The following is a 26,063-nucleotide window of genomic DNA, read 5'->3' on the forward strand; positions in this document are numbered from 1 at the left end:
CAACTTTGGAAAGCCTGAGAAGTGTAAAAACTCCTTAAATTCCATTATTAGGCGTATAAGATTTTGTTTAAAACACTGAAGAAAATTTTACTGAGTGGAGGTAGCCGAAACAGCAAAAAATATTTTCTTGACAAATGATGTGCTTCTTGACATTGAAGTCAACTACACTGTCAATAGCCCCACATTGATACCTAGGCCAGCTACTGGAAATAGAGCCAAAGGTTCTTCTCCTGTTTTCATGTGCAGTATTTGCTAAATGACAGGTAAGTTTTAGATGACTAAGCCTGAAAATATAAATAAAAACCACCACAAAATTTAAGCCATATCTAGAACAAAACTGAATCAAGCCATGTTGTTTTTTTTTAAACATGCTCAACATTACCATGTTCACCTCAGTCATGAAATGGTTTCATGCTATAATTTTGTGGGATGTTAGAGCATTTGACCTTACATTTCTAGGTAAAGTGTGCTCGTACAAATGTTAATTTGGTGGGCCCATATTCCAAACTGATAGCTAGAAAACTGGTCTAGAAATTTGCATGTATTAATGGGATCAAGCCACTGCCTTGCCCTGAAGTTGCATTTCAAGTCTTCCCTACAGCTTATTAAGAAAAGACATCGCTATGAGCTGATAGAAACCTACATCCCTCACATTTAATTCAATAAGTAATTTTACTGTTTTCATGTATCTCATATAGAACTCACTACTATCTTCTTATCAGTTATTAACCACAGAGTGGCACAGGAAGATTTAGTTGCTTCTGTGATTGCTGTCCCAAGCTGGGGAAGCTTGTCATGGTGTCTGGTAGGAACATTATCATCACCCATTACAAGTTAATGACCAAAAGTTAACTTACACTCTGGGGCGTCCTCCAACAATTCCAGTGAGGCCCGGAGCTGGAAAAGCAAATTAAATTCACAAAAGAATGATTAAAGTCCTCTTCAAAATATCAGAGGTTTCATCTTAGCATAGCTTGAATTGATAAATTTTTAATAAATGCAGGGAATCGCTACAAAATTATACACACATTCTCGTAAATTAACAAAACTGAACATTTTATACCAGTTAAAAGGCAAAACACAACTGTGAATTTCAACAAAAAATATTAATGTGGAAAGTGTGAACTAAATCTTTAGAATCTTCATCCAAATATGAATATGAATTTGTGTATGAATATTCATTGTACATGAATGCCAGTGAACTAAAAAATCTGATAGAAAAATAATTTCACTTTAGTTTTTTTGTCATTCTTGTTTTATTTACCTTAAAAGACAGAAGAGAAAAACCTGTGATGGACCGTGGCTTCTTTTAATATTTGTTTAATATAACTCTGCTTGTTTAGATTAACTGTTTAATTTGAATTATTCCCTTTAGCCTTCAAACTAACTTTGCATTTTTAAGGTGCTGGTTACTGCATGTAGCATTCTCTCTCTGTGATACAGAGACAATTCAGGGCCTTGAGGCACAAGCACGAGCCCAGATCTGTGGTAAGTCAGCACTGTATTATCAGGCTGCCAGGCTGTACTATCATTAAACCCATCTGCTCAGATCAATATTTCTGAAAGAAGCAGTTCTGCTCTCTTTATCCCGAGCTTAACTTCTCACCCTTCTGACTGGCTTGGACAGCAGGAATACATGATGCATCAGAGCTCCAAATAGTATTGCAGGGGAAAAAAAAACCCAGTAAAATGCATACATTAATTAGCCAAGGAATTAATTAACAACTGTGTTAAGCAGTCCCTTTCAAAAGTAAGTGCTGTGGAAAGCTGCCCACATGGTATATTTGGCCAAATCAATTCTGGCTAAAAAGGGCCTCATGCTTTCTGCAGGTATGAATTCCCTCAGTCGGTGTTCCAAGCAAACTGAAAGCCATGTAACTGTGTTCTTGTGAAGCTAAAGCTAACAGTGATGAGCACTCCACAGCAGGCTGTTCTATCTTGGATTCAGTGTCTTGTCAATCTGGACACACAAGTGGCAGCAGAGATTACAGAACCTTTGCCACATTCATACTCATTAGAAGAGACTTCCCTAAAATAGCATATTATGTTTCATAGTACAGAAAAAAAGACTTCAAAAGAAACAGCATCACAAATAACCACCTCCCTACTCACTAAGTGCTGCTAAAAAATATGATGGTGGATAAAGTACAAAAGAATCCCTTACATAAGTATTACACAACTTTAAATGATCAGTGAGGTTTCAGCCCTACACATCTTACCTGTGCACTCTTTCAAGCAGAGCTGCCACTCAGTAACAAAAGCAGCTGCAGTGATTTTACTGAACTATGTGCCTAGTTTGTTTATTTAGGTTGCTGGGGAAGGAGGGTGAAGGTTAAGGTCATGTTGAAAATACAGGTCCATAAAGCTAGTTATATTATCTGTGGATTGTCATATGGGCCACTTCCTGCTAGGCAGCTGAACTGCTCATTAAGGATACTAGATTTCTCTCCAACATCAATTTCAACTTTCTAAAAGCTTTTAAAGAAAGTTCTTTATTTGCTTGCTTTCATACAAGGGATCTTAACTCCCATAACAAATAGTTCTCAACATAGACAAGAAAACAATACAAGTAAGAGTAATAACTGCTCACACCTCAGATAACCTGCTGATCTTTGAGACGTTCCTGAGCACAAGCTACTGTAACAGCAGATCTGTCTTTGGAGGTACTACAGATATCCCTGCAACTGCAGAGCAAAGCTACACCAATATTCCAGTTGCAACACTATTAAAGTCTATGCTATGATTATTGTTTATGTGCATATAAATATGATGGAAGCAATTTTAAGTCCAATTTAATTTTTTATCTATATGAAATTCCTGGTTAGGCTTCAAGCAGCGAAGACAAAGCAGATCTTAAATTACTGATTATAAGCCACAACCAGTTTGTTAATTCTGTAAACAGCACAAGAGGTGTAAACACCTCAGCTCAACCCAGGTCTGAGATTCCTATTACATTTCTTCAGTAAACCAAAATAAGGCAATGGAAGGTGCAGTACAACCAAGTAAGAGTGAACTTGTTACTGTGGCCAGACCTGCCTTCTCCTAATTAAATTATGATCTCTTTGGAACAACCACTGTCCCAAGAAAACTTCTTATAAAAATATCTCCTCATGTTGTACTTTATGCTTAGGTTACATTCCTTGCTTATATATCTGTACAGATGCACTCCCTCCTTTCTGGAAGGCTTATCTTTATCTATAATGACACAAATTTTTCATACTTGTAGAGAGTATCAATCAGGCTGTAGTCTCAAATTGCTAAGATTCTCAGCCAAACTGAAGCTCTTGATGTACCTTCCCAGAAACTTCACATGACCATTTTTTGTCATCAGAGCTGCATTCCTTCATGCCTCAAGGCAGATAAAAGTATTTCATCTGCTACCACTGAACCTCTTGAACAAGTTGCTTCACTTCAAGCTAATGAACTCACCACCACCCTGCCAGCTTCTGTGCCACAGAATGGCATAAAAACTGATGCACGGCAAAATGGGGTGATTCTTTATAGATGGGAAACCTCCATTCAATACATCTATATCCTATTAATCTTTTGCATACAGTATTTGTTGGTGTCAAACTGAATATCATAACACTTATTTTGATTCAAGCATTTGATCCAAAAGCCTTCTATTTCCTCACAGTGGCTAGGGACCAAGACTGAGAACTACAAATTCTCCAGGTTGCTGGGCATTTTAAACCAATGAGTACTGGGGACTATAGCACTGGGATCCCACTTTTTATTAACTCCCAAATACATGGCATGGTTGGAAAAACTTCAGGCACGAAGAATGGTAAATCTACTCCTTTCTAGGTGACTAAGCTCTGATATGGGACCCTTCCTTTGGATTCTGTGTTGAAAGGTTTAAATATACACTGAATCTATTAAATAAATAAATTATTACTTAGAAAGTGCTTTCTATGATTAAATCTGTGCAATTCTTCATACAGTCTTACCCTGCCTTTTCATTTGATGACTCCTTTCTCTAGCCTACTTTAAGTCTTAATAATTTTCAGCCCATGCATCTCATGAAAAACAGACCATCATCCTGTGTATACACGTACATACAATAATTATTTGTCAGGTTTTCTTCATGTGCATGATTCTTCCAACACACCTGCAGACTCCCAAATTTTGGGTCTAGTGGCAAATTTGATCCAAATCTGAAGGGTGGAGAGGAATCTCAAGAGTATCAAAGCACACTAACACCCTATTACTGGTACTCCCCTGTGAGCCGAGATGTAGGAACAGATATCCACATGAATAATATCAGGTGAAGCCCAATCAGGATACACTCCTTGCTACAACAGCTTCTGGTTTCCCATGTATGTTTTATCTCTCCAGCTGCCTCTTTATCTTTTTTATTTTCTCACCATAAAACCCATCTGTGGGTAGACTTGCAAATACAAGTTCTTCTAAAAATCATGTATGATATGCTGGAAAAGAAAGCAAGTTTCTGATTAATTTCATTAGCAGAGGTAGCAGGCAAACTAAAGAGTACTTGGAAGAACCAACACAGCTCTCAGCTGGGGCAACTCAGGGAATGGATCCACTGAAAACCAGCCCTGGTAAAAGATGCATAAAATCAGCCCGAATAAGCACCTATTTCAATACACAGAATGACCATGTTCAAATACATTGTAACCTATGTCATATATACCACACACTGTAAAATGCCCCACAGCAGAAAAAAAACCCCAGCTGGAACTTACCATCAACCTCTAACATGCAAATTTCCAGTAAAACAAGCCTCAGTCCTTCCAGCTCTCATTATTCCCCACTGGACTTGCAGATGGTAGAAAAGCATGACGTTTTGCCTCCTTAATATTCTCTCTATCCTATTCCAATCTTACTTGAATGGTCACACCTAATTTTAGATTATTACTTCTTATTCTTTAATCTACTTATTTAAAAAAAAAGAAAACAACAAAAAAACCATAAAATCCTTCTGTACAATTCTGTGTATTTTTCAACAGAATAAACCATTATGCCATATACAAAGGATACTAAGACTGCATGAAGCATTTTGCAAAACATTTTGGAGTAAAAAAGCATGAAAATGCTCCAACTACCTGAAATCAAGCTTTAAACATTTTAAATTTAATAAAACTTAGAGGGTTTTTTTGAAGTTGCACAGAATTTCAAGATACAGCAACATCTCTTGCCAAACAGCTTTCAGCTTTTGACCCCTACATTTCCAGTGACTGAATTAGCTCAGCCAATAGGTTATTACTGTATTTACTGTATATTCTAAGGAATGAAACATGTTTATATACATAAAAACCAGACAAAGTAGTACACTTGTCAAGCATGATTTTTTTAAGTGATCAAACTAGAGAAATCTGAAATCTCAGATTTTATATTCAGCAGTTCTTACAATATGGTTGAGCACCAGTGTAAAATGCATACAGCCTTTTTTTACAGGGGTCAATTGTATGTTCTTAATTATTCTATCTATGTCCTCTGAAAACAGCAGATAGTTTATCTTCTATAGTATTATTCTCAAAAAAATTGGGACTGCAGTAAATTGCTGCAACAAGGACATTTCTAAAAGCATCTTCCAACACAATTAGGACATCAGTCAAAATATTTACATATACTCAAGCACTTTAACATCTCAAGTTGTATTAACCAGCTGTCATCTTAGTGTCAAACTCCGGTCATTTTAATGTGAAATAAGGGTCAGTACATGGTTTCAGCTATTAATAAAACACTTCCTAGCTACTGAACCCCTGCTAAACTATGAACGCCAGATTCCCACAAAAAGGCTCTTCTCGAACTTCTACACCGCATTTCATCCAGAAAAAAGGATGATTTAAAGAAGACAATATGAAGACATTAAATCAATGGAAATTATTTAAATTCTAACCATTTGGCTGACTGGACTGTACATAATGAAGAGATTTTCACTGTGTAAGATTGTACTGAAGATTGAAAGTTATTCCTTCTTTTCAGAAGGCCAACATGCATAAAGCCAATCAAACTTGCTGCTTGCTGTTAAAAAGTCCTATCTATTATCAACTTTCAGACTATTAAGGACTAAATAGAAAGAATAATTTTATCAATTAAAAAGTTAAACTCAAGTATTAGTTATAAAAATTAAAAGATGGGATAAGGTGTGTTTGGCCTTTTTTTTTTGAATAGTATTTATCCTTTAAAGTTCATCAGAACAGCGTAATTCAATTGAAAAGTGATTAAGCGTTTGAACTTGTGAACTAAATATCATACTCAACAGAAGTTTACTGTAAATGTCTTCCATTTCAAACAGAAAATAAACAACAAATCACTGTCCAACATGGCATGTCTATACACAGTAAGTTCAAATTCTCTGGGCTGAAGAGTCTCATCTGCAGTTTTAATAATACTTAAAAACCATTTCTGTGGAAGTACATTAATGTGGCCTGCTGGGCCTTCAACAAAAGTAATGGAAATTTAAAAAGCATTAGAAAAAAAAGTCAGGGAATAACTATGAAAATCTCAGTCATTCATTGTTGACTATGGAAGCTTCTTAAAAAATGCAACATCTCAAAATTCTCTCTTGCAGGTCTAACTCCTTGCATATATTGAAGAGCACAAACACAAACAGGCTTCTGCCCACTTCAACATATAGACAGCATTCCTTCTTTTTATGCAGAGGGTGCGATTTCTTAAGAAATTGGGAATTTCAGATCAGCCCAATGCCTTTAGATGGTTGTCCTACTGCTGTGGAGCAGACGGAAAGGAATCAGCACTCTCAAATTGATCAGAAGCTATACAATGCTCTCCTTTTATGAGGCCTAAGTTTTATTATCCTTGATATATACAAATGCCCAAAAATGCTATCATATCCAAAAATCATATGCTGCAAGATAAGTCAGAAGTTATTAAATACTGACATAAAAACTAAATTTGCTAAAAAGCACATCTGATCCTCAAGACCAAACAGTCAAAGTTTTAAGCCTCTGAAGTGAAGCATTATGAAGATCACTCCTCAACAAAATTACTGTGATATGATTTTTAATCACAGGAAGGAAAATAAGTTATTTAAATTTTACTGTTGCTGCAAAATCTGAAAAACCACAACTGAAAACCCTCTCCAAAGGTTTTCAGGCAAATAGATAAAACATTTTGACTCAAGTGATTTAAATTCAGCCTAAATGAAGACTACCAAAATCAGCCCTTTAGTACTAATTATTAAATAAATTAATACCTATTTATGCAAAATTTGCAATTTTCATATTATGATATTGCCAAAATAAAATTACCAACTCCAGCTGACAGCTCCACAAGAAGTGGCTAGCAGGCTAAAATCACCTGATGAAACATCAAAAGTGGCAGTACTTCTGGATTTCACTATGAAAGATGCAGCAGAAGCTCTTGTGACTCTCCATTCTTACTCTGAATCACCAAATTTCTTTTCTCCATCTCTCTACTCCCCTTTCCTAAATTTTGGCCAGCTTGGTCCCCTTAAATATTGGTGGAGCTGCTCTTCAGCATTTATTAGAGGGAAAGCAGAACCAAGGACTCTTGATTCACATTCTTCTGTGGTTATGCTTTCCTTCACTATCTCAGGAAAGCACATGCAAAGCAGGCAGAGTAATTTCCAACGCTACTAGATGTTAGAAAGCTGATTGTCTTTTATACAGGTTGCTAAAGGTTCTTGGATGAAAGGTGCTATATAGGAAGATTATTACCTGTACAACTGCCTACACATTACTTAAGAGTAACAGGCACCAAACTGCTACTGAGGGGAAAGAAGAATATAAAAAACAGTACTCCGCAACCACTAGATACAGTCCAAGCAGAAGAGAAAATGGAGAACAAGAAAGAAGAGTTATTTGCAATGACTCTCATAGTCACAATCTCACCTCCCAGAAATGAACTAACACAGGGGAGTTGGGAGGGGTGTGACCAAGCTAGCCATCTTTGAAACACAGGACTTCATCATTTAAAGGATTTTCATCAGAAAAAGCCATTCATGCTTAAAATCTCACTTGGTGTGTATCCCCACAACTGGCACCATTTTGGCAGAACAAAGCCACATGTAGTTACATCACACAGATCCATGTGCAAAGCACCGAACCACATGATAGGGATGCTCTATCTACATAAGAGAGAGCAGCCATAGCTATTTTTATTCAATGCCCAGTGAGAAAAAGTGGTGCAGCACTGTACAGAATGGAACCTCAGGTGCTCACTGACCAGAGCACTTACACAGAGCACACAAAGCACAAGTCCTGGATTCTCTGCTTGGAGACACTTTGACCCTCCCACTAGGGTGACCATACTGCCATGGGACATGCTCTGTCTCTAAATGAAGCTGTGACATCCCAGAGAATTCTAATCATTTGGTGAAATAGAGGGGAAGGAAAAAGCTCAGAGAAAAGGAGGAGGGAAATGAACACCAGGTGCTGTTACTGGAGAATTCACCTAGGACAATAACAATCTCAACAGTCATAGTTCTGGCTTTTGTTCCCAAGATCACTTACCCATCTCTACAGGTCTTGCCTGTGGAGCTGCCCATTTTAGGACAATTGAGCATCAAGAATTCCTTTTTCTGCACTTCACAGAGAGATTTGGAATTCTACACTACTGTCAGAAACTAAGCAGTTAGTACACTGCTAATTACAGTTTGGCAGTATTGCAAAATTCTAAATGTCACTGAAGAAAGAAAATTAAAAGCATTCTTTTTAATCACTACTTTAAGCATATTCCATGTCATCAAGTAGCTTACTAAGCATTTAGATCCCAAATCTGACCCTTCTCTGCTTATAAAAGAGTTTATGAGCACAGGTAATACAGAAATTTACCACACAACAGCAACTAAAGAAGTGACTATACAAAGCAGTCCCAGTACATATTCCACAAAAAAAAAAAAAAAAAAAAAAAAAAGAACGACTATGTGGTTGTTCAAGCACTTGGAAGCATGTCAGTAAACAACCCTGACAGCCTCTGACAGTGGTCATTTTTGTCATGGAGGCCAAAAACTTTTTTGCAGTCCTGCAACTGGCAAGGAAAAGCAATATTTAGCACAAAATGCCTCAGATGATTCCAGAAATAGCCTCTTTCCCACTGCTGCTCATTAGCAACAGGCTCTATGAATTCAAATGGATTTTTTTTTGAGAAAAACTTCTACAGGATGTTCTAAAAAGCTTAAACTGTTCCTTTAAGAAACAAACCCATCACCCCAACCATCATTCACAAAGACTGCCTAAACCTATTCCACACAGGAATGCATTTGTTTCATCACTGAAAGTCCTGATTAACAAGAACTGAAGGTTTGCCAGCCACCTCAGGCACAGATGTTCATGTGTTACACTAACTCAATTTCAATTCTACACATACTCCACCCAACCCACATAGAGCAGATTTTTTCACTTCTTCACTCTATAAGGATCAGTGGTAAAAGGAAAAAAAAACCTGAACCTTTAATAAAACCAACAGAAGTTTCATACTTTAAATGAGGTTTATAGACACAGCAATTGCTTTATAAAAGAAGCATAGATTAAGAATGGAGAGACAAGTAGAGGTCCACTAGTTTTAGATCTCTAAATAAGCAATGGTTTTAAAGTCCACCCAGCTTTCTCTAATTCAAAAGGAGTTTTCTAGGGCATTGTCTATGCATGCACAATATAAATAGTAAGAATAGATTTTTACTTTTTTAGTCTGTTATGGAGAAATCACTATGAAAAAGGAGAAACTACTTCAATTATGATTCCCTAATTAGTTACAGAAAGGATAATTTGGTCCAACTGAAAATACTATCCTTCATCATACTCCAAGTCTTGAGAAGCAACTTATATCTACAGTAAATCCTGACCTGCTGATCAGCCTTCAGAATTGCAAATTTTTAAAATATTATCTCAATGAATATTTGCAGTTAGCTCTACATGATCATATCTGTATTGTAGGGTCAAAAAAAAAGTATGACCATGCACTGGCCTTGTCTCTACAAATACAACTTGAAAGAAAAAAAACCTAACCTGCATTAAACTGTTCTCTGCAAATACAGTAAGGACTGTAACACATGACACAATGTGAGAGAATGTGCTCACTTTTACATGCCTTTAACCCACTAGAAAAAAATTAGTTCCTTAATTGCAAGGCAACACCTAACTATTCCTCCATTAACCAGGATTTTAGATTTACTGTGAAACTTCAGAGTTTCAGGTTAAGCCCATAGAATGTAATTTTGAAGATCTATGTAAATCCTAGGTATAGTCTTCATTAAGGTATGCAAAAGATCAAAGCTGTAGTCCTCAAATTAGGCTGTTAAAATTTAAATTCACTTAGAATGGGTAACAGAAGTGGGATGAGTACTCATAATTTAGGCACAGAAGACATGAATGAGCTCAGAACTCAGGTAGTTATAGTGATGACACCTAAGGGACTTGGGAGTAGAACAGAAAAAAAATTTTGCTCAAAATTATCCAACAGTAGGTCCCCCAAGAATTTAGAGAAACAGATGACATTTACAAAAAACAAATGTGCTTTTTTTTTTTTTTGAACAAACATCTGGCAAGCAATAGAAGCACAGATCATTTCACATTACATGACCTTTAAGCAAATATTTAAAAATACGCTCAAAATTAAGATGGACTTAATTAAATTTCAGTGGTTTGATTTTACCTCACATTTAAAAACAAATCTTGCAATAGTTGCAATACATCACAAAATGAAATGCTGACAGAGTAATTTGAGGTTAGACTTAAAACTGCAGGATGAGAGTTTAAGTCGGGTACTTAATAAGCACTGTGAATTAAGATGCAGATTGTCAGCACCATCACTGTACGATTAAATTTTCAAAATTACACTTCAATGTTGTAATTACTTACACAAACAGTTAGGCATTAAACAGTTGGAAGAACAGTAGCATCAGTAAATATCCTTTATAGTAAGACTAGATAATGTAGTATGAAGAGATCCTTCAAAACTCTCAAACTGAACATCTCTTCATAAACTGCAGTGTCATAACTGGACACTGAGGTACATTTTTGCCAGTTGAGTAACACTCAGTGTTTATTGACAGTGAAATCTAATAGCATTACTAAGTTTTAGAAACATGGTAAAAAAGTAAATCACTGCTACACATCAGTGCATTTACATTTAGGAAAACATATGGATGAGAAAAGGGAAAAAACCAGGAAGGAACAGTAGCAGCAAGGGAAGAATAAAGAATCTAAAAGGTATTCAAAGGTTAACTTCCAGGACTTTCATTTCATCGTTCAGCTAATGTTTGTTGAATTTCTACACCAAGCTTATATACCTTTAAAGATTACTACTTCACTATAAACAACATAGGGAAACTTAACATGACTGAGGTTTTGGGTGCAAGTCATGTTCAGAGAATAAAAATAACTTCAGAATTTCTGCAAGATTATATGAATAATTACCCATGCCAGTTCCAGCTGGTGCAATCTCTCTGGAGAAGATTTCTACAGCTTCTCTTTGTTTATGGTGTACAGCAAGCCAAATAACAGCTTCCCGAGGACCCTGCTTCAAAAAGGTTGAAATTAGATTCACTTAGATGCAAAACATCGGTTAATTTTACAAAACTGAAAAGTAGCTCAACATTCCAGTTAAATAATTTGGTGATTTTTTTTATCCACCACCACTGTAATTTGCTGTAAACTTTTCATTATCTTTCTTTTGGGATACTGTGGAGTCAGTTATTGGGTATTTCAAGTCACTAGGGCACTGTGCCTCTTCTCCAGCATTCTCCAAAATCAACTACCATAACTAATACTACAAAATACTTGGATTCACTGACAGTGGAACTGGCAAACATATTTTCCTGTTACTCTAAGTGCACTGAGAGTACTCTGGGACCACGTTAAGAGAGTCAGGTTCACTTCTCTTAGCATCAAGAAGGAAGCAGATCTGTCCACAGAAAAGAATTCAAATCTAATCCTTGGGAGATAAATGTGAGAACAGAACTTGTAAAAATCACCACATTTTCACAGAGAAGAGCAGATTCTCCCTCTAAAGTTAACTCAATCAGTACATGCTCCCTACTCTAGTCAAAACACCTGTCCTTACAGATAAGCTCTCACTTCAAATTTTACTCCAAAAATTCTATTTTCAGCCACTGAAGAATCTACCAATGGAATCAATGCACAAAAAATATGCAGCCATACAACAAACCCAAACAAATGCACAATTTTAGCATTCAGTGTTCCCAAAACTATCACAAGATTCATTAAATTACTACAAATAATAATCAACCAGAAACATTCTTGCAAAAAAAAAACAAACATACTCATGCATTCACATCTGTCTTCTGGTTCTAAACTGTACCATATAATCAATACTCCATTTAAAGTTCCAAGTTTACCTCCTTGCCTGCAAAAGATACAATGGTCTATGAAAATAAGCTGAATCCTGTTTTGAGTGGATGAACCCAGTATTAAAACTGGGTATTTAGGCTGAAGCCATTAATTTCACAATATCAGAATTAAAGCAAAAAAACCAGCAAAACAAACTCTTAACATCTTGGAAATCAATTAACAAATTATTTGCAGAAAACTAACAGAGCACATACAGTTGCTACATGCACACAGAGTTTTTTTAAACTTTAATGCCTACTGTACTATTAATAAACAGCTTTCATGTGAAACACATCCCAAATTTCCAAACCACAAACTCACTGACTGTGTCACTCCTTCCTCCCCAACAGAACACAAGATACTAAAAATCAAACACCACTAAAATTACTCCATGCTGATTCAGGTCCATGTCTACCTCACACTGGGCTGGTGCTGACAAAGCAAGCTACCAGAGTGACAGGCAGCAAACATGTCAACAGGGGGAGAAGTCAGAGAAACAGAAGTGCTCGCCACTCTTTCCTGTTTCTTGAGAGTATTTCGTGTTGTCAGGAACAGTCAATACTCCACACAGCAGCTCAGACTACAGTATGCAGGCTCACGTAAGGCTGGAAGACAGTGATTTCACAACTGCAAAGGCCAACCATTGCACCAGTTTGACAGGTATGCATGGGAAGTAGTCCAGTCACATCATACATCTACACTAATCTCCAAATATTATCCAACTTATCCTGTCTTGATATTCACTTCGAGCTTCTTTGCTTCAAATTTAGGTGGTACAAATTTCACGGCAAGAGCTATTTTCCTTATGTGTATGGCTCCGATTTTGAGCACTATGATTTGTAACCCAAATAACCAGGTCTAATTTGCATGGAAAGACAAGGTAGGAAAGAGTGTTTAAGGCCTACATTATCCCTTCCTGAAGCCCCAATGGGAAAATATTTTCCTTGGGATTCTACGATCTTGTATTTTAAATGGAAAAGCAAACTCCACTCCCCAACCCTTTTTCTCAAGCTACCACGCCTGCTTTCCAGATGAAAGCTCCTCTGGCTAGCTTCTTCTAAAATGCTGGAGGAAGCATGAAGGGGGAGGCAATAGAGCCATTTCCTGTATTTCAGCCTTAGCTCTCACATCCTGTTTCAGGCATGTATGAGAAGCATGGCGATAACACTCTGTTTACTATTAATATAAGACCTGGGAACTGAGGCTGGAAATACAGAAAGTACTATGAATACTCTCTTTCATTTAAAAAAATTCTTCAGTGTACTATAAGCAAAGCAAACTGAACAATCAAGAGGGAGAAACTGCTCTTCTTCAACTCATTATTCACTTTGTACAATGTGACAGATAATTTCCTATATAACAATTCAATTAAAGATGTATTACGATGTGTAATGATAAGGAGTTGGTGCAAACAGAACACAGAAAAGTTCAACATCTGGAATGTCTGTTCCTACGTTTCAGAATTTTGATTCTGCACTCTCAGTAAGACACTTAAAATTGCAGGTTTTATGGTCCTAAAATGAAAAATACCACATTATAAAGCTAAGTGTTCAGGAAGCAACTTTTGTTGCTTTGCTGAAGCAAACTGAAACTCAAGCACTGAAATGAACAGATGCAGATATAACTTGACCAATTTCTAAGAACACTCAATTTAGAGTACTAGTAAGAAATCCACTGTCCTTCTCTACATCACATTCTCAGTTTCTTTAGATATAAACTGTTGGCTATTAAATGTTGGCACTCGTAAGAACAAACTTAAGAGTTGAGTTTTTCCACGTGTACCTTAAGAGTTTTGCAAGACTGCCACTGACAAAAGAAGAATTAATTGCTTCTGTTTTGAACAAACAAAACTGTCTAAATATTTAAACTGCATTTAAGTGAGGACATGATTTACAGTCTTCTTTCTTTACAAAGGACTTTCATTCTCTATGTTAGGAAAACAGATCATGGATATCACAGCTGCAGTGGCTATGGCCATCATTCAAATTCTTACATATGCAGCAGTCACAGTGCTAGTGCATAGAATTACACAGCTGAAGATTATTTCTCAAGTAGTACTCACAGACAATTTTAAAGTTATGCAGGCAACATTAAAGCTGAGATTTCCTGATTGCACTATTTATAATGTGGTCTTTTAGCATTACATCTAATGCAATGTAAGTCTATGCCACCAAAATTATTATAATAAGGTATTCCTTTAGGAGAACATCAGAACAGAGTAAAACAACATTTTTGTAAGATTTCCTATCAGTGCTTCTGGCAGACTCAATATTGCGAAGACCTCGTCAGTGTTAATACTGTACATTAAGTAGTGACAGTGAGTTCTTTGCAACATGAAGGGGTGAAATTCCCAAGATGATAGTGACTTCCTTTAATGTTGTGGAAAAGATAACAATATGGAAAGATTAAAAGAGGTCAGTAAAAGTTTAAGAACACTCCACTGCATACTTACACCATCTATACTCCTTCTAGCATGAGGTCCATAGGTATCTTCAGACCCTAAAACCTGTATGTTAACTGCACTGTAATCTTCATACCCAAGCTGACTGAAAATAAGACGGGTCCTGCAACAAATGATTTTTTTTATTAATACAACTGTCTCAAAATTATTAAGTAGCCCTGTGTGGTCCACAGAAGTTAACTCTGTCAAGCAGCTGTGTAAAAGATTTTATCAGCTGAAATATCAGAATTTTGTTAAGATATATATTTTGCTTAGTAGAACAAGCAACATTTTTTGCTTTGGTGGAACATTTTGAAGACAATGCTCATGTATCATTTTTGTCATAAATATAACCACAGCAACTGAAATAGTGAAGCAATGCACAGGACATTAATGCAAAAACACAATTTTTTAATTGCTGTAAAGAGATGGAAGGGTGTTCATGCATTACAAATGAGGCCACCTTTATTTTCGATGAGATAAAAAAAAGAAGACAGACAACATCATTTAAGGTAAGTAATTTGCAAACTGTGTCTGCACTAAGTTGTTTTAAATTATTTATCTACAACCATTACAGTTACAGGTACTACAGTTCAAAATACATTCTGTGGGTCATCTTTAGTGCTTTCATGTGTTAGTAATGCGACAGAGAATCATGAAAATAAAAGGACACTAGAGACTATTTCAAAAACTTCTTAACATGCATATTGTCAAATCACTTTTGTTTTCAATAATGAATAAATAAGTAAAGGAAAAGTAGACAAGAAAGAAGCAAAATAAGTCATCTTACAAGCTGCCAAAGCTGCTCAATGTCTTAGGGTAATAGCTAATTTTACATGTATAAATGAATCATGTTAAATTTGTGCACTTTTTTCTGCACTTATTACAAACTACTGGACAGAACTTAACCTAGAACAGACTGGAAACTGGGTAGCTGAAAGATCATGTCCTTAGAATATTCTCTTGAAAGAGAGAGACAAGGACCTAAAGACAACTGCATGAAGTTCACTCAGTAAGGCAAAGTGCTGGGTCCTGCACTTGGGTCACAGCAACTGCAGGCAGGACCACAGTCTGGGCAAGAATGGCCTGAGAGCTGCTTGGCAGAAAGAGGCTCTTGGGTGCTGGCTGACAGCCAAATGAATGCAAGGCAGCAAGTGCCTGGGTAACCAAGAAGGCCAATGGCATCCTGGCCTGGATCAGCATTAGTGTGGCCAGCAGGACCACAGCAGTGACTGTCCCTCTGTACTCAGCACTGGTGAGGCCACACCTCAAATGCTGCATCCAGTGGTGGGCCCCTCACTTTAAAAATAACATTGAGGGGCTGAAGCATGCCTAGAGATGGGCAATAAGGCTTGTGAAAAGTCTAGAACACGTCTTACAAGGAATGGTTGAGGGAGCTGTTTGAGGGAACAACTGAGCTGAGGGAACGGTTGGGGATGTTTAGCCTGGAAAAAGGAGGCTCAGGAGAGACTTCATCTCTTATAACCATGTGAAAGGAGGGCGTAATGAGGACAACACCAGTTCCTTCTACATGCCTGTAGTTAGAGGACCAGAGGAAAAACACCCTTAAACTGAGACAAGGGAGATCCAGATTGGATATTAGAAAAAAATTTCCACTGTTTAGGCTGTCAGGCAGTGAAATAGGTTTTCCAAGGAGGCGGTAGAGCAGCCATTCCTGGAGGTGTTATCTGGATCTGCACTGGGTGATGTGATTTAGGGAATATAGTGATAGAGCTGGGTTGATGGCTGGACTTACTGATCTTAAAGGTTTCTTCCAACCTAGATGATTCTATGATTTTATGAACAGAAATTGGCAAAAAAACTTTCAAAAGAGTTATAGTTGCTGATAGAGCATTGAGAGGGATCCGAACAGCTGAATTCTTATTCTCTATCTGGGCTGACATACACCAATTTTTTGATGTGTCAAAGAAACAATTCTACATATTAAGACTACATTTGAGATGGAGAATGTGTTTTGGTATATTGTAATTTTCAAATTAGAGAACTTGCCCACAGACATGCCTAATGGGCTAGAGGCCACTTATCACACCAGTTAATCAGCCTTCAACAATCTCACATCAGCTTTCCTCCGATGATTACTCAAGAGAACATAGTAAACAAGCTAAATTAATTTTCTAGATCTCACAGAGCCACCAACAGCACCACAATCTGTTTCAGTTGAAGATTCACAGAGTCCAGTCTGGAATAATGTTCAAGAGCAAACATGAAATGCAAAACACACTATTCTATTTTTTCCTTAAAATAATCACCTAACTTCCAGAAAGATAGCTTTTTAGAGGTTCTGATTCTCCAAGTCTTTGTATTTAACACCTCCTGAAGGGTTTTTTCACAATTTGATTTTCTCAATAGCTCTTGAACACAAGCTTTCAGCATCTGCAATTACACAGCCCCCATCAGCCTGCTCTCATCTGTCTTATCTATTAAGGAGTCAGATAACTCTTCCTTCAGCACAGTGCTGCACATAGGCATGTGAACAATCACAGCAAGTTCACAGTAAACCCTGGATTTCTGACTTTCCAAGTGAGTTTCTGCATAGGTCTAAAACAGGATTGGGAGGAAACTTTATATAAAACATGGAACAAGGAAATAAATCTCTTAACCAGAAAGACGAGCTACTGGAGTAAGCACTGAGAGATTCCTGATATGAAATTATATTTAAGAAGAATCCCTCCTTGCCCAAATATAATGGCATGACAATACAGCTGAAAGTTTATCACTCTGTCTTGCAATTTTAACTCTGTTCCAGAAAAAAAAAAAAAAAAAAAAAAAAAGCAAAAAACAGTCACTGGGTTATTTTTGAAGACAGTAAAATAAGCATGTTTTAAATACAAACTCAGTAAACTTCCTACATTTCATATCAGTAACACTTCTTAATAAAAAGTTCTGTCAAAGTTGCTGAAAACTAGTTTCACATGGGTTCAAATTTTATTAGATGCCAGAGATAATTTCAATCACTAACACGGGTTTCTCTCCAGCCATCTATTTTCAAATGTATCTGGCACTTTTCTCACTCTGTCAAACATAACTGAAGTGCACCTATATACTGAAAACACGTTTCTTGAAAAGGCTACTTAAGTCTTGCAAGGACATAGGAAAATTCTTCTAGGGCTCTTACAAGGTTACTATTGTTGCCATCACATGTCACTATTCTATTTGCAACACCTCAAAAAAAAAAAAAAGGGAGCCAGAACCCCTTTCAAGACTCAAATACCAACCTTTGCAGAATAGCTTCTGCAGTGCGTTTTGCTTTTTGTACCGCCTTTGGGCCTCCCACTGGACAGACAGCAGTAGCTCTGAAGCCATCAAGATATGTGGCATTTACCTAATGATAAAGAGGTTATGAGGTTACACAGAATTCAGTACTAACAGGCTATAAATGCTCTCTGGCAATCATCATCTATACAAATACACACTACTTAAGCAAAGTAACAGGTTTTTATGTATCAAATAAGGTTTTCCTTTTCAAGTTTTCCACCTCTTTGTTTTACCCTTGGGGCAGAGAAGATGAGAATAGTGCTAAGTTTTAGCATTTTCTCCAGAATTTAAGATTTTGTAATCAAAATATATCTTTCACGCCACTAAATGAGGTAATACCTTATAAAATGTTGAAGGAGGCAATCCTTTTGCTCCGCAAACTTTCACTGCTCCACCATCAAAACCTACAGTGGTTAAAAATCAATATTTCAGCTTCTTCAATATAACTTCAAAGATATTCTTTTGTGATACATATTAATCAATTAAAGTTGCAAAAAGCAAATCACTGATAGCTGTCCTGCCACAGAAGATAGAATCTTTCAGAAAACAGTCCTTCCTGCCTTAGAAAGAATAGCAGCAAACTGGTGACTGAATTTATGACTTACATGAGCTTTTTAAAAAGGGCAATTGAAATGTTTATTCACACACTTAAAAATACTTCACAAAGAAAGCAGCCTTAGGACATTAGATCCAATAGTTATTTTCCTCTTAATATCCAGTTACTGCAAACACACACAGAGCATACAACTTACCGCAGCTGGCTGGAGTGGACTGCAGTCCCTCACTCGGTAAAGAATCAAAATGTGAGAAACCAGTGAGAGCTATTGGTTGACAGCTTAGTAAGTGAGGGGTAACTTAACTTCAGCTCTCTTGTCAATAACAGAAACAGCCTGAATATCCCTTCTAGAGCAACAACCATGTTCAGTATTAGGAATATTAATGCAAAAAAACCATGGAGAAAATTGCTGTGACAGCATCAGGTTCAAGCTTGAACTGGAGAAAATCACTAAGTGCTACTCCTTGAAAATCAGCAGTGCAGGATCAGCATCTCATGTTTGAGTGACACAATTATAGTGCAGTTCACTTGTGCCTAACCTGTGTTTGCAAATATTTAAGAAGCAGTTCAAAGCACTACACAAATACTCTGAGAAGATCAGAATATATCTAAATAAGTAAATGTCACTAGTACAAATTTTATATGCCACTCACCTAACATCATCATTCTCAAGACTGACATAAGGGTAATTTAACTCCCTCAATATAGAGCTATATCCCTCCATTCAGGGTGAAGATCTAGAAGTTTTATGTTCCACATGAAAGCATAATACAAAGAAAAAAAATACCACACAACCAATGCATAATGTCCACTGACAGAAAGAAAACAAGCACCTCTCAGCTCAAACACTGCAAGTAATCCAGCAGGACAATAAAACTGGCAACATACACATCAAAATTAGATAGCCTGCCTGTTTTTACTGGTGTACATGTCAAAGCACTTCAAACTAAAATATTTAAGCAATCTGCTCATTTTCCATCTGTTATATTTCTAAGAGGACTAACTAAAAGTTCATGTGAAAGTTCATTTTAAGTTTAAACATGTCATATCAGGTCATTTGCAAGCTAAAAGTTCAGAGGAAGGTTAGGATTTATTTTTTTAAAAAGACTAGGGGCTAAGAGGAGCAAGCTGGCCTTATCAGACTGCTGTTTGGTTATGTGGCATGAGCAGAAGATTCCCTGTACCATGTTACGGTACTTTATTACTCAAGTAAAATATTTTTTATGTTACCACATTTTCAGTTTTATTCCACCAAGTCTTTAATTTGAGATTTTGATTGCTATAAGCTTCAGAAAGACACACTGCATCCTGTCACAAGTAAGTTCCATCAGAAGGAAAAAAATACAATATAGATACAGTAAAAGGCAAACTTTAGATGACTGCAGATAACATTTTTTTCAAGCTGTCTTACTCAAATTACAGCTCTTCAAATCTGTTAAGCCTGGGGTTTTTCTGTTTTCCTTTTGAAGCTAAATCCTGAACATACATTATATCCATCTTTAGTCCACCTGCTGTTATGCGTTCTGACGATTGCAAATGACTTTTTAAAAAAAGATTCTCTGGTGGAAATCCTGTACCTTATCATGCTTCTACCACTTACTATGATCCAACTAAATGTCTAAGAAAAACACAATTACCAAGTAGTGCTTTGAAAGACACAGCCTTTTATTGTTACCAACACTTCGAATGCCGTAAGCAAAAACATGTCCAAAACTTTTTTTTGAGAAAAGAAATTTAGCTGCAGTTTAAAAAAATACTGAAGTCATAGTGAAGCTGTCTCCATGTTGCTCACACTGAATACCTAATTTAAGGACTTAACAAGGCATGCATTGAAGTATGCAAAAGTAAAGCAAAAGAAGCAATGACAGAAAACATAAATTAGTCAGCCAGCAAGAGAAAAAAGATTGTTTAAAATTTCTAAAGTAATTTTTAGCAGAAGTCCTTGAAAGTACCAGTTTAATACAGCATGACTCTAAGGAAGTGATTTAACAAGAAATAAGCAGAAACTACATGGAAATTAAAGTAGCTGCTTTTGTTTGATAATGCACCTCATTGACACAAATATCTTTACACGAAAGAGGACTAACCTGGAATTTCAGTGATGGAAACCTGGGAAAAGTCACACGTAACATCTGGTAAAAGATAGCGCTGAGGATTGCCCAATTCATATACCAACTGCTCAGCTACAGTGCCAAATGAGATTAGTCCCCCTGTGTCTGGTGGCTTGGAAAGAATAAAGTCTCCTTCAGAGGAACATTCTACAATGGGAAAGCCTATGTTGTGCCTAGAATGTGAAAAAAATTAAGAAAAAATCCCTATAAATACAAAGGAAAAGTGAAAAGAAATATTAACACACTATTACTTACATTAATTTTTACATTAATGACCAATTAAGTAAAACCTATCAAGAGTTATGATTTATCTGGTTGTTTCTGCAGAAACTTATACTAAAAAAAAAGCCCTGAACAAACTGTTCAACTGAAATAATACAAGGATATAGTATACTCTCTGGCAAAGAAACACAGATATAACAAGAGATACCACCTGCAAAAATGGATGTAGGGAAGGGAGTGGAGAAGGACACTAACAGAGACAGTTCAAGTAAAAAGAAGCTGAAAGAATTAAAGAACTATGATTAAAGATGCAAATTTAGAGTAAAATAAACAATGGTTAATTCTAGCCCTGTTTGGCTACAGCAGCGCACACAGTGTGACACTGAAGACACCTAAATACATCTAGCACTCTGGATTTGTAGAAAAGCACTCAAAGCAGGAAGAACAAACTGTGCTGGGAACTCAGATGAAGGGAAGTAGGAAACAGGAATACTCACACCCACAAAGGATAACTTCAAATGTTAATAATATATTATAGATTAGGAAAATCATAATCTGAAAACAGAAAGACATATGAAAGTTAAGATCTTCAGCACACAGAAGACATAACTAATAGAAGATTAAAAGGTGCAGCAAAAAGAAAAGCAGTAAAATTATGGACATTTTCATATATTAAGAAATCCTTCTTCCTCCTCACATTCTCATAAGCAAAATACACAAAAAGTGATCAAATAACTCATAATAAGAGGCAACTACTGGTGATTACAGTAGTAGGGCAGAATTTTCAGGATTATATGGACAAGATCCAGACATCTGCTTTTCTAGCTAAAAGGCTTTCATTTATTTACAGAGAATTTGAGCAAAATTGAGAACTTAGAACTTTTCGGAAGTACCTGAGAACTAAAATAAGAGTGCAAAGATTCTTCTAAAAAGGCTACCTGTCTCCCTTCCCTCTCACAGAATGTCTGAGATTTGTACAAGTGTCACACAGATATAAAATGAACACAGAAAGAGGTGTTAAGGAGATACAGTCGCTTGTAAAAGCTAAACCATTCTATAAAGGTCCTAACAATGAAAAGTAGTGAACTTTACCACACTCATTAAAACAAATGACCTCCAGGTCTTTCATACAAACTTAAAACCAGTATATCCCTAACTTGATTATTTTTGGGTAGTAGTGGTAACAATGTGCTGAACATACAACTGAGTTGGTTATCAGCAAAGGTTACGTGAACACAGTTTGTATAACATAAACCCACAAAGTCTGGAAGAAAGTAAGCAAAAATACCAGTGAACTCTTAAGGGACATTCGTAAAAGTTCATGGGAGTTTGAGCAGATTCCTTATCACCAAGAATATTCAAACATAACATTATTTTAAAAAAGGATTAAGACACAAGATCTGTTACCCGAGATCAACAACTTTTAACGCTTACAGCAGATTAACTTGAAAAGTATGGTAACTCGTGGAAAACATCTAGAAAAACCCACATCAAAACAGTAAAGGTAATTCTTCATTTAACTGGTCTTTCGAACTATTTACAGCACTAAATCGATACAGGAATTACAAAAAGCCTGCCCTGGTGAATGCAAAGAATTGAATGGAATCCACAATTTTATATATAGGCTATGGTAGTGGTGAGTGGAGGGCGGGGGAAGCAGAAAGAGAAAAGATGGTAGTAGGAAGTAAATAACATCCACAATTTTAAAGTGTGACATAGAAAAAAGGTGCTGAATGTTAATGTGTGGTAACAGATTAATGTGTTATTATCTTTATTTTAGATGCAAGGAGACACACAGAAAAAGCATCATGATTCGGCTAGTGTAACAAGGCAGGATCAGTGACTGAACAAGGCTAGATTTTGGAAGCTTTTGCCCTCTTAGTGTCTAGTCTCTGTGCTTGATCCTATCATTTATCTATCTGTCCAGTCTTAAGTCCAGTCTTAAACAGCACCAAGTGCCCTGCTGGCAGGCCTCAGTGCAGCTTATTCACATCACATACCCAAAAGAGATACCACTTCCATTAAGACAGATCACCCAGAGCAGTCCATCTCCCTGCACTGACAATCAGTGTCCCTGCTGCAGCTTATTTTGATCTCAGTCATCAGCACAAGCAACTCTTACACTACTCTCCAGTGATTTTTGTTTTGAAGGAAGAAGTAAACTGTAGACACTCAACTTCCTACTCTGAACCACTGACATTGATTCAACTTCATTTTGCCCAACTTCCACTCTCAAAACTGCCAAACCATTAAAAAACAAAACCCAAATACAGTAGTGAGACAAAGTGAGAAATTTCACCCCCTAATATGGTCAAAATACAGCAAATACCTCAGGGTACACCACCACCCAATTAACTTTTCGGTGTGGTCAGATAGTAGCAGAAGATGTGTGTTCCTCCAAGTTATTCCAGCCCTGAAAGCTTCCCTCACTTTTTTAACAATTCACAACACAGAGACACAACGATCTGGGTAAGAAGCCCCTGGATTCTACCTGGATTGTAACTGATTACTGGGAACAAATATCCAGTACTATCTTGTAGCAGATGACAGTAATACCCCACATTATCGTACACATGCTTAAGACAAAAACGTATTTTGTAAATTGCTAAAAGACATTACTTAAAATTAATTTTCACCTTGGAAATAAACTGGTCTGTCACTCTATAATACAATCAAATGACAGCTACTTAAACTTGGCATAAAAAGCTGTTTAGAAGCAGTAGCTGCCTGGCTCAGGTATACCACAGGTAGTATAGCCACACCATCACCTTAACAGCACTTCCACTTTTAAAATAGTGATTCTTCACCTGATTCACTTGTAGCTTTTGCTGAATGACTGCGCACCATATGACATCTGCTCTGTGGGGAACACGCCAACTTTAGGCTATCCACAACCCATAGCCAAGCTTTACTTTTTATAGTGAAGTAGGGGAGTGACCACAGAACTATGAACTTCAGCAACTATGGTCATGGCATCCAAAGGTGCCTTGGCTACATGGCATTCTTCAACAAGAAAAGAACTGCATCAGCTTAGTGATAAAACCCCTATGTAGGATGAGGCAGTTGCAAGCAATGGAAACAATTCCAAAAGGCAATTAATATAATTAATTCAAATTAAATTATATAAATTAAGAAAACACAGTACTAGAGATAAATATCAAGTACTATTTTTAAAATACTTAAGCAGTTCTTTTAGCACAGGGTCAATATACACAAGTAATATACATCAGTTTGTGAGGGGAGATGACAACTACTATTTTTAAGTCCAAAAGGTCCATTTCAGGTTGCATGTTAGCTACTTAGCAAGTAAATATATTATACTATATTATATTACATTACATTAAATTACATTATATATAAATGTATATATAAAATATACATTAATAAACCAGAGCACTGAATGAAATGAAGCTAAGATTACACCTCAGAAAACCCCTCCAAGCTGGGCCTAGATAGGCGTTAATAGTTAACACAAGTCTTAGTGAAGACCTACAGCACAGGAGTACCCAAGTAACCCAAAACTGGTTTTGCTGCTCAAGCCACCATCTCATCAACCAACTCTTACAGCAATCAGGAATCGGAGACTCCTGTCAAGTTCTCTGTCTGCCAACAACTTACTCTTGGATTAACTTTTTCCATGTAAAATGTTGGTTTTTTCAGCTTTTGGCTCTCAGAAATGTTACAGTTTATGGGCATGTCACAGATGTTAAATTGAGAATTCAGAAGCCTCTGAGGAGCCATCAAGATAAACCTCCTTGTTTTGCCATACTTCTTACACCATTTGAATTAAAAGGAAAGTAAAATCCATGACCAACACTTTGGCTCAAGGACAGAGACATTAATTGAGACAAAACATGTATTTCTCTCCTCGGAAGTGTCAAATCCCTCAAGTACCTCATTCTAGCCACTACCTCTGGCAACAGAAGATGTAACAGTGAGTGTAGTATATTTACTTGCAGGGGAAGTTGCTGTAAGAATGAAAACAAAACCCCCAAGCAATGCATGTGACATGCAAGTGAACGAGGATCCAAGTAAGCTGTGGTATGAACTTTTTGCTTTACAGCAAATGCAGTTTCCTAGGATGTGACTCACCTAATGCCACACTGAGGAGAGGTCTAAGCCAAGGTTCTCAATTCCTTAGGTGTGTATTTTAACCAGAATGCTATGAGGCAAAAAGCAGCAGCTCCCACCACTTCTAGCAGTGTTTTGACAACAGGTTCAAAACTGATTTCACATCAGGCAAGATCAGCACAAACTTATAAAGTAAAGGTATAAGTATTTTTTTACACACAGGTACCAAAACACTTCCTAACATGCAATTCTGCTTTAGGAAAGACTAACTGATTACATCACTTGTCCCCTCTGACTAGGGCATTTCAGACTATGTCTTATACCTCAACTTTAAATGGCCACACAATTTCAGGCTAAACACCAGCTACCTAGTATTTTCAGCTGCTGGGAATACATGGTGCTACAGAGGAAAAAAAATTCCACACTGCTGAATGAGACTTGCATGCTGGATTTTGTTCTAGTCCCAAATGAAGAATGCTGGATCCAGCCTTTAAGAGACTACAGCTATCGACTTACCCTTTCGGTTATCCCAGGCCAGAGGATTATGCAGTCTCAACCATTGTACACTCTTGGCTTAGGGCAAAATATCAGTGTTTATCATCTCCTCAAAAATGATTACTCTATTGATCAGCCTTAGTTTATTCTCTCCTGCATTTCAAAACAAAACAAAACAATGTACTAATCACCCACTGGCACTAAATAATAGCAAGAGACAGCAATGTCTCGGGACAAATAAAATTAAATAGAGAGCTGTGAATTATCAATGTAGTTCTGGCAATACAGTTCATTTTCACACATGGCATAAATTCCTCACTGGAAGCTGTGCAATAGACACAAATAGGGAGCAGCAATGTACTACCACTTCTGCTGACCATCTGCTGTTACACAAATAACAGAACAGGAGCAAGTGCCTTTTTTGATAACACTAACTTAAAATCAGCATTTAAGAATGCACATTACTCTTCTATAGACTACAAACTAATGTTTCTAGCACTTTCTCTGCTGAACATCAGAGAATTCACACAAGAGAAGAGTCAAGCAGCCACCTTCTCACTGGAAAAAACCCCAGCACCTATCCCTCCTACCTG

At 36.8% G+C, this 26,063-nt stretch overlaps 1 protein-coding gene across 5 annotated transcripts in view; it reads right to left on the reverse strand.

Moving 5' to 3' along the window:
• The window catches only part of LOC306801895 (uncharacterized protein), a 59,127-nt gene that overhangs the window by 22,348 nt on the left and 10,716 nt on the right, over positions 1-26,063 (reverse strand). For 3 of the 5 annotated variants that reach the window (XR_013774215.1, XM_079305437.1, XM_079305439.1), the window contains exons 9-14: positions 20,659-20,855; positions 18,355-18,419; positions 17,976-18,082; positions 14,752-14,863; positions 11,367-11,469; positions 858-897 (exon numbers count right to left, since the gene is read on the reverse strand). Coding sequence is in view for 3 of the 5 variants with exons in the window: in XM_079305437.1 (XP_079161563.1) it covers positions 858-897; positions 11,367-11,469; positions 14,752-14,863; positions 17,976-18,082; positions 18,355-18,419; positions 20,659-20,855 (624 nt within the window). In the remaining 2 variants the exon portion in view is untranslated. The remainder of the gene's footprint in view (positions 1-857; positions 898-11,366; positions 11,470-14,751; positions 14,864-17,975; positions 18,083-18,354; positions 18,420-20,658; positions 20,856-26,063) is intronic. The other 2 variants (XR_013774214.1, XM_079305438.1) reach the window with 1 other exon arrangement.

This window comes from Erithacus rubecula (assembly GCF_903797595.1).
Source record: "Erithacus rubecula genome assembly, chromosome: 5".
In the NCBI taxonomy this organism is placed as follows: Eukaryota; Metazoa; Chordata; class Aves; order Passeriformes; family Muscicapidae; genus Erithacus; species Erithacus rubecula.